Source organism: Ascochyta rabiei, chromosome 17 (genome assembly GCF_004011695.2).
Source record: "Ascochyta rabiei chromosome 17, complete sequence".
NCBI lineage: Eukaryota > Fungi > Ascomycota > Dothideomycetes > Pleosporales > Didymellaceae > Ascochyta > Ascochyta rabiei.
Window position 1 is genome coordinate 692,607 of NC_082421.1, and position 17,950 is coordinate 710,556.

General features: G+C 55.9%; 5 protein-coding genes across 5 annotated transcripts, besides 8 other annotated features; 4 read left to right on the top strand and 1 right to left on the bottom strand.

Moving 5' to 3' along the window:
- The first annotated feature begins 619 nt into the window (after positions 1 to 619).
- Positions 620 to 646: a tandem repeat.
- A 106-nt stretch (positions 647 to 752) lies between these two features.
- Positions 753 to 786: a tandem repeat.
- A 103-nt stretch (positions 787 to 889) lies between these two features.
- EKO05_0009616 (uncharacterized protein) lies at positions 890 to 2,125 on the top strand (the record flags this gene model as incomplete). The annotated part of the gene is made up of 2 exons (XM_038942492.1): positions 890 to 958; positions 1,010 to 2,125. 2 exons carry the CDS (start codon positions 890 to 892, stop codon positions 2,123 to 2,125), a joined length of 1,185 nt encoding a protein of 394 aa, XP_038795001.1.
- Positions 962 to 980: a tandem repeat.
- Positions 2,126 to 2,905: 780 nt separating the features above from the next.
- Positions 2,906 to 2,925: a tandem repeat.
- Positions 2,926 to 3,127: 202 nt separating this feature from the next.
- Positions 3,128 to 3,174: a tandem repeat.
- A 938-nt stretch (positions 3,175 to 4,112) lies between these two features.
- On the bottom strand, positions 4,113 to 7,089 carry EKO05_0009617 (uncharacterized protein; the record flags this gene model as incomplete). Its single annotated transcript, XM_059637578.1, has 5 exons — positions 4,113 to 4,232; positions 4,294 to 5,712; positions 5,816 to 6,322; positions 6,373 to 6,864; positions 6,919 to 7,089. 5 exons carry the CDS (start codon positions 7,087 to 7,089, stop codon positions 4,113 to 4,115), a joined length of 2,709 nt encoding a protein of 902 aa, XP_059493561.1.
- Positions 7,090 to 8,235: 1,146 nt separating this feature from the next.
- EKO05_0009618 (Histone chaperone asf1) lies at positions 8,236 to 9,290 on the top strand (the record flags this gene model as incomplete). The annotated part of the gene is made up of 4 exons (XM_038942599.1): positions 8,236 to 8,344; positions 8,395 to 8,434; positions 8,490 to 8,798; positions 8,897 to 9,290. 4 exons carry the CDS (start codon positions 8,236 to 8,238, stop codon positions 9,288 to 9,290), a joined length of 852 nt encoding a protein of 283 aa, XP_038795003.1.
- Positions 8,985 to 9,012: a tandem repeat.
- Positions 9,147 to 9,166: a tandem repeat.
- A 1,244-nt stretch (positions 9,291 to 10,534) lies between the features above and the next one.
- On the top strand, positions 10,535 to 13,280 carry EKO05_0009619 (uncharacterized protein; the record flags this gene model as incomplete). Its single annotated transcript, XM_038942597.1, has 3 exons — positions 10,535 to 10,653; positions 10,719 to 13,218; positions 13,269 to 13,280. 3 exons carry the CDS (start codon positions 10,535 to 10,537, stop codon positions 13,278 to 13,280), a joined length of 2,631 nt encoding a protein of 876 aa, XP_038795004.1.
- A 551-nt stretch (positions 13,281 to 13,831) lies between these two features.
- On the top strand, positions 13,832 to 17,445 carry EKO05_0009620 (RNA helicase; the record flags this gene model as incomplete). Its single annotated transcript, XM_038942551.1, has 5 exons — positions 13,832 to 13,915; positions 13,963 to 15,668; positions 15,717 to 15,810; positions 15,866 to 16,134; positions 16,182 to 17,445. 5 exons carry the CDS (start codon positions 13,832 to 13,834, stop codon positions 17,443 to 17,445), a joined length of 3,417 nt encoding a protein of 1,138 aa, XP_038795005.1.
- Positions 17,446 to 17,850: 405 nt separating this feature from the next.
- Positions 17,851 to 17,918: a tandem repeat.
- Positions 17,919 to 17,950: the final 32 nt, after the last annotated feature.

A 17,950-nucleotide genomic window follows, 5' to 3' on the forward strand; every position in this document is an offset into this window, starting at 1 on the left:
GCCTGGTTTTCTAGGCAGGCGCCATCGAAGACCACCGCGCACTGTACTCGGTGTGCTGCCCAGCTCGGAGGCCTCAGCTCAGTGCGTGACGGGCGGATGGAGCTGGCAAGAACGGATTGCTGCTCTGCAGGCTTTCCGAGTGTGCAGCGCCGCCAACGGCTCTCCAACAAGAATGACGTTGGGGCTGGCCACGACGCGCCTGCAGCCGCGCAGTGCGTCTGGCTTGTGCAGGCTCGCCGGAAGCACGAGCTGCCCACGCCGGCGCGGTAGGCTACCGTAGGCACTGGCGGGCACAGCCATGGACAGCGGACAGCGGACAGCGCCCACGACGCCTCGGGGTCAAGGATCCGCCAGTCGGTCATGTGCCACGGCGTGCGAGACTGCGAGTGTACTTGTAGGTGCACAGGCAGATGCCAGATGCTGGTGTGCCGACCAGCGGTACCCGCCATTCCGGCAACGGCGCAGCACGCCGTGACGCTAGGCCGCTTCCACGGAAAAGATACAAAACACAGAGTCAGCGGTATCCGGCACACGACCAGCCCCCCCCGTGCTTCGCCCTGGCCGTCCAAGTGGGCTCTGCTTGCGCGCTTCACAAAGCCTCGAGGCACAGGGCCATGAAATCATAATCATGATCATGATGATGATGCGTTGACGGCCAGCCCTGTTTCTGGCCCGTGCCTGGATTCGACGCTAGGCTCTTCTCCGCTGCATTCCTCCTGCGCCGCCACGCCGGACGATCTTGTTCAGCTCACGGTCCCTGGCTCTGGCTCGGCTCTCTGGTGTCTGTGCAAGTCTGCAAGTGTCACCGCTCGAGTCTGTCTGCACGCCGCCAGCGAGCCTCGACCCCCACGGCAATCCGTTGCCAGCCAAACCACTCCGTTCCTCCACCATGGCCGAGCAAGACGAGGTTGCGAGCAAGGTCTTGCGGCGAGCCCACGTCTCAAAGGTCGCTCCTCCAGTGCCCCCCCCCCCTCCCCCCCGGCTCGTCTGCTGACATGGCTCGCTGTAGATGACCCGGACGCTGCAGAACAGACTGGCTCTGGCCAACGTCAAGATCAAGAACGGGTGGGAGAGCCTCAGCATCGACGCCATCGAGCCCGTCATCGACGTCGAGCTCAAGCGCAAGCGCCCTGGCTCCAGCAACGAGGCCATGTCCGATGTCTCGAGTCTCTCGGACCGCTTCTACAAGCCAGGCGTGCTCGACTCGTCGCCCCTCGCCGCCCCCGTTTTCTCCGACCATGTTCGACGGTCGGGCACTCGCTCCGTCAGCAGTGGCAGCCAGCACAAGCGCCCTCGCTACGACAAACCGCCCACCCGATACCCAGCATCGAGCAACCACACCCGCAACAAGGTCGTCCGATCCGCCACTTCGGCCTCGTCGTCGTGGAAGAACAGCTTCCGCCTGCCAGAGTCCTCGCCTGTGTACCACCGCAGGCATGCTCGCTTTGGGCGGACACATGTCCCTAGTCTCTCCTTTGTCTCCGAGACCTCCACCGTCGCGGACGACCCTCCATCTCCTCTTCTGTCCGAAGAAGACGACGAAGACCTGCCCATCACCTCGTTCCAATTCAACAGATCCTACTTTCGATCCTCGCCGATCCGTGCTCGAGCGCCACGCACACCGCCGCCAGACCTTGCCCGCTCGGCTCGTCTGCGCCAAAGAGGTTTCACTGCCGCAGGCGCCGCCCGTCAAGGGAAAAACGGCGAAGAAGAGGCGGACCTCCTGATGTACCTGGCCACATCACCGACACCAATCCGCGTTGGCGACGCAAAGCATCTGATGCAAGCCCCTTCCACCCCGCCCTCGAGAACAACGCCCCTCCCATCGTCCATGATGTCGACGCCCGGAGGCAGCGGGCAGGCATGTGGCGGCTTTGGCATGGCTACGACACCCAACAACCTCAATTTCGCTGAGTTCTTGAACATGACACCAAGCCCAGCGCAAGCGCAGTTTGGCTCGTCGTGGAACCGTACACCAGCCACAGGCAAGACGCCCGCCGCAGTGCGTGAAGCCAGACGCCGAATCAACTTTGAGAACCTCGTGCCCCCCACTGGCGACGGCCCGCGGATCACCACCAAGGTCGAAGGCCTAGGCATGGAGCTCGGCGGCGAATTGGTTTCTTGAAGAACCACATCTGCGCCTGCATCCACCTAACGAACCCCTCACGCCCAGAGGAGCGAACAACGACCCTGTAACGACCCTGGATACCTTGTATTCTTCCAGCCTATGTTGTTGGTCCTATACGCCAAATATGGCATTTCACTTCTCTGCCTCTTCTGTTTGCGACCTTATTTGTTTAGCACGGCGTTTATGGGGGGCACTCCAGAGGTGCCCTACCTCCTCTTTGAGCCTCTTTCTGAGCACGCAAGCTTTGGCTTGTCACTCGATCTGAGATGCTCTGCCGTTCTGCTTGTGCTGGACAGCCCTCTGGTAGATTACCCTTTTGGCGATGTGCGTTACACAGCAAGTGCTCTGTACCACGCGTCCACGGCATCCCACCAGGCAGCACGATTGACCCTGGCCGTGGTTTTCTTTGTTCTTCCAGCATGATGGATCCTTGGTGAAGGCCCTGCAGGACATCCAAGGTGATTGTGTCACCTCGAACGGTGCATATAGATATATCCAATAATAGCATCTCTACACCGAATACCCGTCTACCCACAGATAGCATGCTTGTCTGATGCTGCAAAGTTGACTCTGTCATGATCGCAAGACCTCGCTTACATCCAGCAGGTGCAGATGTGTCTGCATACGAGCACGCCAGCGAATCGCTGCTACACCAGTCAGGATCGCCTAGCCATATTCGGCGACTCCTTAACAAGGAGCATCTGCAAACTAGAACCAAGACACGGCGAATTGTGCAGAACTCGAGAGCCTCTGTTTATTGCGAAGTGGACTATTGGCAAAAAAAAAAAAGAAAAAAATTGCCAAAAATTCGACATGTCGAAGCCCCGGTGGTGCTTTTTTTTTATGTCACTGCATGCACAGTGCACACCGGAAGTTCCACCCTTGCTCCCAACTCGGCCCGGCCGCAGCACCCACCCACTTTAACTTTTTTCCCGCAGCGAGAAGTCACTTTTACAGAACAAAGAACAGATCACTCCCCCCCCCTCCCCTTGCGAACCTGCACTGCACTGCACTGCACTGCCGCGGAGCACGCACACACGCATGCATCATGGCGCGAGTCTAGTCCACACGACAGCCATGCCCACGACGAAAACAACCGAATAAGCAAACCTACTTGTTCCCCCCTCCCCTCTTCACCATGGCGACGCGCCCGGACGCGTTTCGACGTGCGAGTTTGGCGTCGGGCTGTGGTTTGGTTCGGCTGTGCGGTTGGCTGCACAGCAGCGGGGGGTTCTTGCGCTAGGCTGGCTTGGACACTCTGTGTACGTGTGTGGTGTATCATACTGATTACGTGATGTATTGAAACACAGACAGTCGACCTGGGGATAACCGGGTGGGGGCGTTGGGATCTGAGATGTGTGATCTGCAGGGGGGGGGGGGGATGGTGCTAGTTCGAGTGTGTTTTTCCATCCCCATCGGGCTCTTTTGGAGTGCATCGACGCCTGCCTTTCTTGCTTGCTGTTCTCCCTCCCTGCAATGACATAAATCACCGCCGGTGAAGACGCGAACACCTAGCCCCGCCTGCCTTGGTGCTGATTGCAGCTGCGTGTGCTCGCCACCTGTCCACGCAAGCCGCGAGTCCGCTTGCTCCGGAAGCCTGCTGGGATCTTGATCCGGCAGTCCGCGCAACCTGGAACGGCGACTGCGAGTACAGAAGGAGCGATGCACATGACAGCGATGCAGGTACGGCCTGTCAAACGCCAGCGTGTATGCAGTGGTGTCAGGGTACATGGGGCCGATGCGCCTATCCGTCTGCAGGGTGGTTGTTGAGGAACGTGGGGCTGTTTTCGTTCCGTCACGGGTATGCAGCGTTGTAGGCAGTTGGCAAGGACACCCATCAAGGCGTTGAGACTTGGGATTCTTATCACGGACCATGAATCGAGCCTGGAGAGATTGTATTATACAGAACCCCTTGTAACAGCAAGGTCGAATGGAACAATATCGACTTTTTCCCGTCTTAACAGATCCAACCCTCTTCAGCCCACTAAAACCCCTCCTGCGGCCATTGCAGGTCTGTGGCTAGGAATTGCGGAAAAGCAAAGGGCGGTATCATCATGTTGCCGGTTCCTGTTTCTGCACCGCCGAAAAGCTGTTCGATCTCGTTCTGGAAAGGAGTCAGTAACGGTGACCATGCCCCGATAGTTCAACGTGAGCTGCAAACTTACCCAGTCCACCTCGTTGAGAGCGGCCATTGGACTAGCACCTGCGGAACTGTTTGAAGCGCCATGAGCGACCGCTGTACTCGGACCGATGAGGCTGGCAGGGTCGCTCGATTGCGACACCGCATGAGGCGAAGGCATGAGTGTGCTGGAAGGTGCCAATGGCGGATAGGGTGTCGTGTACACGTCCGGATTCGTCAAGGGTGGTTGGAAAGGAGAAGTGGATGCCGGCAGTGAGATATCAAAGGTGCCCCAGTCAGCGTTAGGCATAGCTCCTGGAAAATGAATGGCGCCTGAGCCTGAGCTTTGGCTTTGCGTCTGTGGAAGTCTCGGTGGCTGTATTGGTGGTGACGTTCGTATGCCCTGAGGGCTTGCAGTTCCGAGTGAGGTCTGGCCACTAGCACCTGCTGTAGACTGCAGTTCCTCTGCTTTCTGCTGTCGAGACTGGTAGCCAGGGGCATGTGTCTGAGACCCGGCTTGCGGCATGTCGTTTGGTGCTCTCCATCTTTTCATGCTTGCGTATACTTGCGTCTTAGTCACGAGATCCTCTAGGACCGCTCTGGTCTTCACAGTGGGTGACAGGCTAGGCGACAATTCGAAGACAAAGTCCAGGACACGCCATGCTCGCTGCTCCATGGCTGAGGTGGGGGGTTGCGCATACAACTCGCTGAGGATCAGAACTGCGGTGTGATACTGGTGAAGGGCCCCGACATACCACGACCAAGTGGAAAGCGCCGGTTCTTGTTCGATGGTCTGGGAGTGTTCAAGGATCATGATGGCTGCACTGAGAATGATTTGACGCAGGCTCTCGGGCATCTTGTGTCTGTCCGAGCTCAGGTATCTCTGGAGGATATGAACATACAGTCTGTCGGACAAGATACCGTACATCTGCGACGCCAGCGCATGGAGAGGAGTCGTCTTGTTCAGCATAGGCAAGTACGTCTTTTCCATGGAAGCCCTAAACGACTGGATACGTGCAAGGAGAGAGTTGATGGTGACTCTCTTCTCGCCTTCCTTTCTCTTTCGTTCCAGTTTCGGGCGCTCGACCCAAAGAAAGCGATGCATTTCGTAGCATTCGAACCGCATGCGTGTTATTGTCATGTCGGTGAAATGGCTCCGGTCTTTTTCAACGTCCACACTTTTGTCCCCGTGCTCTGCTCGATCGAGATCTACATCATCGATGTTAAGAGGGAGATGGGTATCGAAATCGTCCGGTCGTATTTGCGGTCTTGGCCCAGTCGCTTCGCAAGTGCGCAGGTCGAGGAAACAGATTTGATGCCATATGAGGCGCCGAACCTGGCACTCGACGGGCGATGTACTGTAGGTTGAAGGATCCTTGTGCAGACCCATGCATTCGGCTAGGCGGATACAGGTACCTGTCAGAGCGGAGTGGGCACGAGATACTTCGGCTCGACAGAGAGGAATCTGTTCAAATATTGTCAGTGTAGTTCGTACATATGCTTTCGAGCTAGGTCGTCCATGGTGACGTGCGATGCCGCAACAGGGGTCTAAAGGCGTGAGCGCTCACCAGGTACATGACAAAAGCTTGTACGGTCTCAAGCTTCGTGGCACGAAGTAGATTGGCTCTCGACAATGCTGCTTCCGTAGCCTCTCTGAAACTGTCCACCAACCCCTGCTTGTCAACGCCGAAATCTGTCGAGACTTTGAGATTGCTCATAGAGACAACAGAGCTAAGTAAAGCTGCGAAAACGACAGCTTGGAACGATTTGCGCGGCTCGATGCCTGTCGCTATGTCTTTCCAGAACTTTTCGTAGTGTCGCTCAAATGATGGACGGTGGACTGCTCTCGCAATGACGTGCACAGCCTGCCAGTAGTGCGCCATGAGCTTGTCAACTAATTCTCTGGTGGGTAGATAGTTCATCAGGGTTCTCCGTTCCGCCCCTGGAGTGAAGAAAAAGCTTGAAGAAGGTGCAACGTAGTCTATGGATGGCATCATCCAATCTACGGCGTCAGACGAGGATAAGTCTGAACCTCGAGGTCCGCTCTGAGGAAGCTCTCGCAGCTTGTACGAAAGCTGGAGACGGAAGGGTCAGTAATGCTCATCCAAGGATGTACACGACTCACTTCATCAGAGAACTTTGGTCGCACCAGACCGCCAATCCTCTCCGTGATCCTCACTTTACCCATCGCTATGCCGAGATCTACAATATCATCGTCGCCCTCTTCGCACTCGTAGTATACGGAATCTTCCCTACTATATTGTGACGTTTTCAGATGTTCCGTGCCTTCCTCTTCTTCACCTTCGCTATAGGTCTCTACCGGACTTAAAGTGGAACTAAGCTTGTTGAGCGAAGCGGACGAGTCTGTCTGAACTCGATTGCGCTGAGCTACATCTTCTTCAAGACTCATCTCGAGAATACCCATCTTTTCCTTGACCTCGGCCAGCCTGGCCTGTGCTGCGGCATCGAAGCCTGGAGCGATGAAGTGACATTGGCGAGAGGCTTTGACGCAGTTGGTACACGGTTGTCCTCTGTCACACTTGAGTTTTCGGCGCCGACACTCCAGGCAGGAGCTGATGATGCGATTGCGGCGACGCACGCGAGGCGGCTGCGCGTTCTGTGCCTCTCTCTCAGTTACGGTGACAAGTGTATGTGAGGAAGAGCTCGGTACCTGGCCGTTGGACTTCGTCCGCGTTAGGCTTGACGTATCGGCCATGACCCAATGTGCATCACGTTGCAGTGCAGGCTGGGGGTGGGTCAAGCTACGGCCACCCTTACGGACGTATGCTTTGGCGCGTGAGCAGAGCCCTGCGCGCTGGTCAGTCGTGCGCAACGTAAGCATACATACTAAAATCAAGCCTACGTTCCGATTTCGAGGCTTCCACCCCAGGTCTCTTTCACATCCAAGCGCTCAGTTGGGTTACCGGTAGCTGCTCCTACTGACCGCGCCCGAGCAGATGCTGAAATTCCACGTGTATGCCAGCTCACTGTCTGTTATTGTCGATAGGTCGGCACCTTGTCTCCAGAAGGTCGTTTGCCTGTTTCAACAGCCGCTGTTGGCCGTGATCAAGCTCGTGTGGTCTGACCCCGCCTTCGTTGCCAGCAGCAATGCCAACAGTGATAAAAGACGGCCGCTCAAGCGGCAGCTGAGTTGAAGGTCGTTTGGGGCTCTCTAGCGCTGCAGTTAGAACTTAGCAGCGTGTCGAATTGCCGGGCTTAGAGATCGCCACTTCACAGCCAAAGCTAAGCAACAAGGGGTGTCTCGACTGCGAACTAACGCAGTTTTGGTTGCTTTGATTGTTCGCCGCACCGGTAGGATTGATACTCAGAACGTCAGGTTGCAAATGTAACGAATGGTCACGGCAAGCACCAATGAGGTACACCATTCAAGCAGAGGGGTAACATGACACGTTTAGTATGTGCTTTGCATGAAGGCCGTGTCCTGCCAGCAGATCTAGTGCTCTGCTGGATGTCAAGCCATCAGTTTCGTAAGTTAGTGTTGCGTGAGAGATGCTGGTGACGCGCATCAAGACTGACACCAAAGACAGAGCAATTTTCTCATCTCAGCAAAGAATCGTGTTGTCATTGTTTCGTTTTGGACTTCTGATCTTGGATATGGATCTCGGCCGATTGCGAACACCTCTAGGCTGTGCAGCCGTTGGAACCATTCAAGGTCGAAACAGCAGAGCAATTCAGGATCTATGAGTCCTATAGGTTGGAGGAAGCGAGGTCTGTGAGAGACACGAACAGAGTGTGAAGTGGCCTAGGATCAAAGGGCGAGACGCGTCGAGCTAGAAGCGCGATCGCGACGGCCCACTTGAGTGTTGCCGCCTCTGGACAACCCGCACAGACTTCCACGTAAACAGTGTTCTGCCCGCGTCTTTGCTTGCTCTATCCCCAAACACTCGACTTCACAACGCATCTGTTAGCCGCCAGCCGTTCAACTATCTCACAGACTTAGTATACATTGCAGCCCACACCCGCCAATATGTCTGTCGTCTCGCTTCTCGGGGTCGAGGTCAAGAACAACCCCGCACAGTTCGACGCGCCGTACGAGTTTGAGATCACGTTCGAATGCCTTGAACAACTGCAGAAAGGTGCGTGCAAACGACTCCACAACACAAGCATGAGCTTACCTGAACGGCAGATCTCGAATGGAAGCTGACTTACGTCGGCTCTGCCACCTCGTACGTGCTACCTTTGTTACACTGCTGAATTGCGCAGTAGCTGACCTGAACTCAGTAACGAATACGACCAAGAACTCGATTCTGTCCTCGTTGGCCCGTTGCCTGTGGGCGTGAACAAGTTCGTCTTCCGCGCCGACCCTCCGGATCTATCGCGCATTCCCAACAGTGAGATCATCGGCGTCACAGTCATTCTGCTTAGCTGCAGTTATGAAGACCGCGAGTTCGTTCGCGTAGGATACTACGTCAATAACGAGTATGTGGATGAGGCACTGGCCCTGGAGCCTCCAGCAAAGCCTGTCATCGAGAAGGTACAAAGGCAGATCCTGGCTGAGAAGCCGCGTGTGACGCGCTTCGCCATCAAGTGGTACGTGGTTCTGTCGAGACCAATCTGCTCGCCTCCAAAGCGCTGGCCGCTTCCTTGCCGAGCAACGATGTCAATAACGCATAATCTGACTGTTGTAGGGATTCCGAGGAGTCTGCTCCACCAGAGTTCCCCCCCGAGCAGCCTGAGGCCGACCTGAACGCCGATGGCGACCAATACGGACTCGAGGAGGAAGAGGAAGAGGAAGAGGAAGAGGCCGAGGGTGCTGTTGTGGAGGGAGACGACGAGGCCATGGCTGGTGGTGAAGAAACTGCAGGCCCTGCAGTCGAGGAAGAAGGTGAGGACTCGGACGCTGGCAGCGAGGACATCGATATCGAAGACTCTGAAGGCGATGAGGAGGAGGAGGAGGAAGTCGGTGACGACGATATGGAGATGGACGACGGTGAGCCAAGCACGTCCAACGGGGACAAACAAGCTCAACAACAGCCCGGGAGTGTACAGCAGCAGCATGGCGCAGATGTAATGGTTCACTAGGTGCGGACGGCGGGTTGCAGTCAGATGATTTGCTAGACATCCCTAGGGTTGGATTTGGGTCGGTTTCTGTGTTCACGAGCGCGCATTTTACAGATGAATGAGATGAAGTTTACTGTCCATGGACGAGCTGTTCCTTGACCGTTCTTCCCCTGGGAAAGCGGTGGCAGTATGCATCTCCCCAACCAAATCCTGTTCCCCCCCAGACGGTCCCAATGTGGTGCAGAGAGGGCGGCACTCAACCAGCACTGTTGTCTTCCTCGGAGGCACAAACGCTCGGGCAGTGCTACCGGAAATGCAGCGAAATCGCCAGGTCACACTTTGTCCTGAGTGGGAATGAAGATTCATGTCTGCCGCTGCCTGATCAGGAATCCTGAGCCCAAAGTAGCGACGCAAGCCAAAGCTGGACTCCACGACATGCAGGCTACAGTAGTCCCACATGACGAGTACCGGTACGCCTCAGGTCAACAGCATGCTTCATGTCTGATAGGTCAACATTCTGCGACTGATTCAGAACAAGCCGGATCCGGTGGCTTGGGGCGGACGTTGGTCCACAGCTTCGATGGCGCAGCACTTGTGACCGACGCGCGCCAACGGGAAGCTCAAACAAATATAGAAAACGTGAGCTCTACTATGTAAGCACGCGCCGACCAGCATCTTCTGGTCGCTTTCGCTGTTCGTTTGCATATATATGACTTGCGTGTGCCGATCTCAGAACGTTAGCTGGGCATCGACGTCAACAGTCTCCACTTCTCCAGACTAGACATGCTAGCAACTTGAACCTGCGATCATTCCAGCCTCGGTTTCAGTGGGAAACGGCCTTTGCCAGTGTTTCGACTTTCGAGGCTCTCCCTGTGGCTGCGGTTTCTTGCACCGCCCCACAATCAGACGTGTGCCGCCCTCTTTTCCTGCTCACGGAATCTACGCCCTCTCTGGAGACTGTCATCTCGCAGCCCACACGGCCGGACATAGGCGTACCTCTTTACGGAATACGGCACATCACGAAGCGGTCCAGAAGCGTGGCGTGGTCACTGCGAGACGTTCAGGGCCAGGTACCCCGCCGCTAGGTGAGTACGGTCATTTCCTGCTCCGCGCGTCATGAGGTCTCATCAACCTCCATGATCGCCCTGCAAGAGCGTCGTCAGCTTGAAAGGAGACTGCAGCTAAGACTTCTCTTCTTGGACGCGGGCTAACACCTGCTCTCCTAAGACCCCGTGCTCGCCAACCGAAAGCAGCGACACAGCGACATGAGCTACCACCACCAACCCGGCCAGCCTCAGCTAGGGGCGACGTTCGTCCCCGGTGGGTTCGATGACTACTACATGCCGGCTCCTTCGCCTGAAGTCATTTCGCCAGCGCCGCAACGGTTCGTCTGACCCCTACAAGCTGCGCCGTGAGATTGCGCGTGCTGACGTAGTCCTCCCGGCTTAGGATAATGCCCGAGGTGCCTGAGAACATGCAGGACAACATTGCTTACCTGGAACTCGAGGCCAACGGCCCGCGCAGCCCAAACACAATGATGTCGCCTGCCCAGGACTTCAATCAATCGCACGGAGGCTTCCCGCCACGGCACTCGAGCTTCCACGACGGGTCTGCGCCAGGCAACGGAGAGCAATGGCCGGCGCGACATGCAAGCATCTCTTCCGCCTTTCGAGGGCCTCCCAACGTGCAGCCCCACAACGACTTCCGGCAACCATCCCACGACTACAATCAGTTCGCGCACACCGGCGACGCGCCCAACTTCTCGCCGTTCCCCAAGCTTCCGAACCGCCCGCCAAACGTGCCGCCGTCCGACGATGAGAAAGAGGCAGTGCTCGAGAATGCGCGACTGCCTGTACTCAACTCGAACGACCCTGAGATGCAGCTGGCATGGGCGCAAGACGCGTTGGCATACGTGGATGCCGCACAGCTGCATGAGTTGCGGATTTCCGAGACGCAAGGAGCCCGGCCATCGACGCCGCAGATCGAGCATCAGCTGCGTGCAGACGCAATGAACGTAGTTCAGTTCTTGGCAGATCAACACCACCCGAAGGCTGCGTTCATGCGAGGCATGTGGCTTGAATTCGGCAAGTTTGGTATGCGAGCAGATAAGAAGGAGGCTTTCAGGTGCTATTCTCGCGCGGCTGGGAAGGGTTATGCGCGAGCCGAGTACCGCATGGGCATGCAGTTCGAGCAATCGAACGATCCTATCCGGGCTCTCCAGCACTACCAGGCCGGTGCAGAGCAAGGCGACTCCGCCTCCAACTACCGCTTGGGCATGATGACCCTGCTAGGCCAACATGGACAGCAACAAGATTATGCCAGGGGTATTCAGCTAATCCGAACAGCCGCGGCCTCTGCGGATGAGAATGCGCCGCAGGGCGCATACGTCCTGGGCATGCTGCAGTCGCGAGAACTGCCTCAAATCCAGGTTCCTGATGTGTTTTTGCCATATGATGAGAAAGCCGCTAGACAGAACATTGAGAAGGCAGCGTATCTTGGTTTTGCCAAAGCCCAGCTGAAGATGGGCTCTGCGTACGAGCTTTGCAGCTTGGGCTGCGAATTCAACCCTACCTTGTCGTTGCACTACAACGCACTGGCTTCACGCCAAGGTGAGCCAGAAGCAGATATGGCCATAAGCAAGTGGTTTCTTTGCGGGCACGAGGGCGAGTTCTCGAAGAACGAGGAGTTGGCGTACGTCTACGCGCAACGCGCTGCAGCCACTGGGCTTGCGACCGCCGAGTTTGCCATGGGCTACTTCAACGAGATTGGCATGCATGTGCCCGTTGACCTACAGAAAGCTATGGAGTGGTATGAGAAGGCCGAGCTCAATGGCAACAAGGACGCAGTAGCGCGGATAGAGAGCCTGTCCACATCGCGGACACTTTCGAAGAAGGATCACGAAAATGTTGCGATCAATAGGATCAAGTCCCAACACGGTTCCATGCGCGGAAAGCGACCAGCAAGGCTGCAGAAGCCCGCTGCTCCTGCTCTACCATCGATCAACGACAACAGCCCGTCAGACTACTCCCGAAGCGATACCACGACTCCTTACCCAGTGTCCGACCAACCCCCAATCTTCAACGCACAAGCCAACCCAGCCCCATACGAACGCCCTTCGACCGCTGCGCCTTACCCCATGGACAACGGCCCGCCACGGGTTGGCTCAGCACGCCCGATGGCAGCTGGATTTGCACCTGAGGTCCGAGCCTCCGGCGCTCGTCCGACATCATCGGGCGCCTTCAACATCAACCCCAACATATACCCCTCTAGCGATGGCTACGGACGTGGCCGACCTCCACTTGGACCAGAATCACATACGAGCCCTCTTCCTCTCCGTCCTCATTCAAGCGTGAACGAGATTAACTCCGGCGGCCGCGGTATGCGTCCTCTTCCAGGTGGAGGTCGCGGTGGTCTACCGCTTGGCGGACCTGGAAGCTACAGACAACCCGGCGGTCCAAGCGCACAGCGTCCAGAGATCAATCGCCCTCAGACTGCCCAGCCGGCTGATGTTGGCTACAGTGCTCCAGATGGGCGACACAAGCTCCAGAAACCAGGGCAAGGGATGAAGAAGGCGCCCACACTTGCTGACATTGGCTATGTCGCTCCACTCGAGCTACGACAGCATACCCGACCTTCTACAGTACAGCCGGGCCAAGAAAGCAGGACAAACTCTATGCGTACAGACAGGCCGTCGACTGTCACACCAGGACAGAGTTCACGTCCGTCATCAAGGCCAGGCTCTGCGGGTCGACCTTCTGGTCAAGATTCTATGCCTAAGCCTCAGCGAGCACCTACGCAACAGCAAAGGCCACCTCCGCAAGCTGCGCCTGCGTCTGCACCTGCACAGGTCAACAAACCTCAAGCTGCAGCACCCGCTGCACCACCGGGCAAAGGCCCGAAGACGTTTGACGAAATGGGCATTGGGCAGGCGCCCCAGAATAAGGATTGTGTAAGTTGTGTATATGAGTTCCGTGTGATTCATTAACTGACATGTTGTAGGTGGTCATGTGAACCAAGGCACAGCGCTTTTTGGTTTCACTTTGCATAGCGGTTCGATTTTCGTGGAATACTTTGCATATCCTCTATCTAGGCAGTAAATGAGCCCCGTACCACCTTTGTTAGATTATATACCCAGAAGGCCTTGAGTTGAGAGACAAAACTTAGACCACAGCTGCTTCGATAGAAAACAAAGCAGTGAGAAAGACAGCGTTTTCCGATTCATCCCAGTGTACATTTCGAACGATTCGCGCGATCACGTGAAAGCGCGCCAGAGTGCAAATGTTTGATGATGTCTCAACGTGGTCAACAACAACATGCGTATCACACGTGGAAGCCGGAGGGATTTGGACATGTTCAATCTACGAGGCTGGTCCTCTGGAATGGAAGGCATGCGACATTACAACGTAAAACAGTCGCACTCTTTGCAGTCCTGATCTGCTCTCGCCGTTAGCGTGATTGGTCGGTGGGGCGCCGTCAACGCGTCCGCTTTGCTGCACCTCCCCAACTCTACTCCAACTGCAACACTCCGTCTACGTCAGCGCTCAGCACTCGCGCCCCGCAACATGGCCGCGGTCATGTCTGCAAAGCGTCCACGCGCTCTTACCAACGGCATAGACGTGGTGGGCGGCGTTGGACATGGCGGTCGCGTACGCTGGCTGCGATCATTTAACTGTGAAAGGGCTGACAGCCATAGAACAAACGGCCACGACAATCCCCGCCAGAAGACGAAGAGCGATCTACGAGTGTCCACGATACGGACGACAGCGACGACGGCGAACGGGATGCCACCCGCGAGAACGACCAGATGATCTGGGCTACGCAGCAGGTCCAGAAGGACTTTGGTGCTAGCAAGAATGTGCAGAACGTGCCGACCGACTCTGGCATCATCGAGGAAATCCGATGCGTCAATTTCATGTGTCACGTCAATCTGGTCATCACCTTGGGGCCTCTGATCAACTTCATCATTGGACACAACGGTAGTGGAAAGAGCGCAGTGCTCACGGCCCTCCAGATTTGCCTGGGTGGTAAAGCGACGGCCACCAACCGTGCGCAGAACCTCAAAAGCCTAATCAAAGAAGGAGAGGATCATAGCAGCGTGCGCGTCCGGATCAAGAACCAGGGTCCGCTGGCATTCAAACCCCACCTGTACGGCAAATCGATTTCTGTCGAGAGACATTTCACCGTTACTGGAGCTTCGGGTTTCAAGCTGAGGGATGAAAACGACAAGATTGTCACCACGAAGAAGGCAGAGCTAGAAGACATCATGGACGCATTCTCCATGCAGATTGATAACCCAATGAACGTACTCACACAAGATATGGCACGGCAGTTCCTAAACCATTCTACTCCAAAAGACAAGTACAAGTTCTTCCTCGCGGGCACGCAGCTTGAGACCCTCCACCGAGACTACCAGCAGATTGAGTCCTCGCTGGAGTTGATGAATAGTCGGGAAGAGATTACAAAGGAGATTATCGACAGTCGCCGGAAGGAGATGGAGATTCTGGTATCCAAGGCTAAACGCGCAGGCAGTCTTGAACAGATGCGTAGCAAAGAGCGCGAGCTCGTCAAACAGGCAGCCTGGGCGAAAGTGGAGGAGGACGAAGAGGAGCTGGCAGAGGTCGAGACTGAGATCACACGCTTGGATGGTCTTATTGAAACAAGGACTGCGGAAGCGAATGACGCGTCTATTGCTTTCGAACGTGCAGACGCAGCAGTCACAGGCGCGCAGGAAGATGTTACCGAAACAACAACTCAGATGGAACCAAAGCAGCAGGCAGTGCAAGAATGCCAAGAGAAGTTCCAGGCTGTGAGACAAGAGATGCTCAACCTGCAGTCTGACGAAAGAAAAGCTCGCAGCGACATAACCATGAAGAGGAAACAAGTCACTGACTTGACCGCTGAGATAGCCCAGCTCAAGCAGCGACAAGCCGAGGCTGATAATGGGCTCTACGCCGAGAAGCAGCGAGAGCTCGAAGAAGCCAGAGCGGACTGCGAGCAGAGGACAGAAACATACACCACGCACAACGCAAACCTTCCAGAACTCCAGAAGCAACTAAGGGACACACGGCAAGAGCAGTACATGGCGGATCAAGCGGCTGAAAGTGTCCGAAAGGATGAAGACCGTATCAGAGCAACTATTCGTAACCTGCGAGGAGACAGCCGTGACTGGATGACTGCATACCAGAATCCTGATAGACTACGGAAGCTACTTCGCGCTATCGAAAGCGACAGCAGGTTTCGCGAAGCGCCAGTGGGCCCTCTTGGACGCCATGTCAAACTGGTAAATGCAGATTGGGGTTACATATTGGAGAAGCAGTTTGGTTCAGCTTTGAACGGATTTGTGGTAACGAGCAAACCGGACCAAACCATCCTGGCTGAATTGATGAGAAGAAACGGATGGTGAGTCGGCACGAGCTGCACGCGCAGATGCATCAACTAACTCTGAAGGCAATCGCCCATTTTCATAGGGAGCAAAAACCGTATCGACACTTCCCGACACGAGCCGGACAAGTCTCTGATGACTTGGATGAGAGCACTAAATGTACGCGCTGCATGCACAACCACGTTGCGAACTAAGAATGACTGACCTCTTGCAGATTGACAACGATCTTGTGCGGAACCAATTCATCATCAATCAAGGTTTCGAACAAACGGTGCTCATCCCAAACTCTGACGAGGGCGCGCGATTCATGGCCGACCGAGGACCAATGAGCAGCAATGTCAAGATGTGCTTTACGTTCTCCAACGGCGACAAAAGACGTGGCCGTGTGATAAATTACACGGGAGGCGGCGGTGTCAACAACAGTCCGATCGATGAATACAGAGGGCAGTTGCGTATGCAGGTTGACAAAGAGGACCAGATCAGGTATGCCTGCCAACTTCTGTCTGACGACTTCGCTAAACAGCTCCAAGGCAGGAGGAAGAGCGACTCGAGCATGCCATGCGTGCCACGCGTGACGCCCAGCAAGAGTCTAAGAGCCTCCTGGAACAAGTCAATGCCTGCAAAGCTCGTGAAGCAAACCACTCACGTCTCAAGAAGCAGCTCCAGCACGCGCTCCAGAAAGCCCAAGATCGTATGGAGAGGCTCGAGGCAGACTTGAGTGATGCAACGCCCGATGCCGCTGCCATTGAGGTGCTCGAAGAGCAGCTGGCTACTGCTAAAGAGGACCAGAAGCGATGCGAAGACGTGTATGAAGACATGGTCGAGAAGAAGCTTTCGCTGGGCGACGAGAATGCCATCAATAAGAGGGCGCTGGACGCTGCGCAAAAAGAAGTCGAGGACCTGCAGTTCAAGCTGGCCAAGGCGCAGGCGAAAGTCAGGACAATGCAAGGCAAGCGAGAAGATGCACTCAAAGCTAAGAACAAGGCTCTGGAGTCGATTCAAGCCGTTGAGGAGAACCGAAAGCTGTGGGAAGATGAGCGTGTTCAGAAACAAGCCATTGTTGACGAACGAATCGCCGAAGCCAGGCCAGTGGCACCTGAGCGCGTTGCCGTGCCGCGAGGCAAAACCCACGACGACCTGGTCAACACGCTTCGAAGACTTGAGAAAACAAGGCACGATACGGAGAAGGAGTTGGGCGGGTCTCAGCAGGACCTTTTGCGGAAAGCCAACGAGGCCAAGGTAGCGCACAAAGAGGCCACAGACGAGTACCAGAGCATCGGAAACATCAAGAACCACCTCATCAGGACTCTGAAGCACCGGCAAGAGCGATGGAAGCAGTTCCGCTCCGGAATTTCGGTGCGGGCTCGTGTGACGTTCAGCTACCTGCTTGCGGAGCGCAAGTTCCGCGGCGAGCTCAAGATTGATCACAGAAGCCAGGCTCTTGACATCCATGTGCAACCAGATAGCATGGAGAAGTCAGGGGGCGGCAGGCAGACCAAAACGCTCTCTGGCGGCGAGAAGTCGTTTTCGACGGTGTGTCTGTTGCTCTCGCTCTGGGATGCCATGGGCTCGCCTATCCGCTGCCTGGATGAGTTTGACGTGTTCATGGACAGCGTCAACCGGGACCGCAGTATGAACATGATCATCACAGCGGCGAGACGCTCGATCGGGAGGCAGTTCATCTTCATCACGCCGCAATCGATGAACAACGTGCAGCAAGACTCGGACGTGAAGATCATCCGCATGACGGATCCTGAGCGTGGCCAGACGGCGCTCCCTTACACACGAGCGTAGAGGAAGGCAATTTGAAGGCAGCATTTGTGGGCATCTTTCGGTGAACATGGAGAGGACGGCGCGTGTGGATGGTGGTTTGTGGTTCTGTCATGGTTATACCCCAGTCGGCGTTGGCGTCTCCGGATCTGCATCGGGTGGTACGCAGTGCGGCATGCAGTGCCTTGCATGGATCAAGGGCATTGCATGACGGCAGGACAGCTGGTGTTGGGAGGCATTTGTCTGGAAGCGATCCAATCCACCTTGTTTGAGACACCTGGATTGGAGGGCGATGAGGTTGTGCGTGTTGCATCAAGCTGGGCTCCGTTGGTGCCTGACCAGGTTGAGGCGTGCACGTGTCAGCTGGTGATTGTCCGGAGGAAGAGCGTTGTTGCACCAGGGGCCAAACGCCTCGTAAATGCGCTCAACGCCGCATAGCCGCAAAGCCGCAAAGTCGCAAAGTCGCAAAATCGCAAAGCCGCAAAGCCGCAAAGCCGGTTGGCCGCCGATGATGATTGGCCAGCGGGCG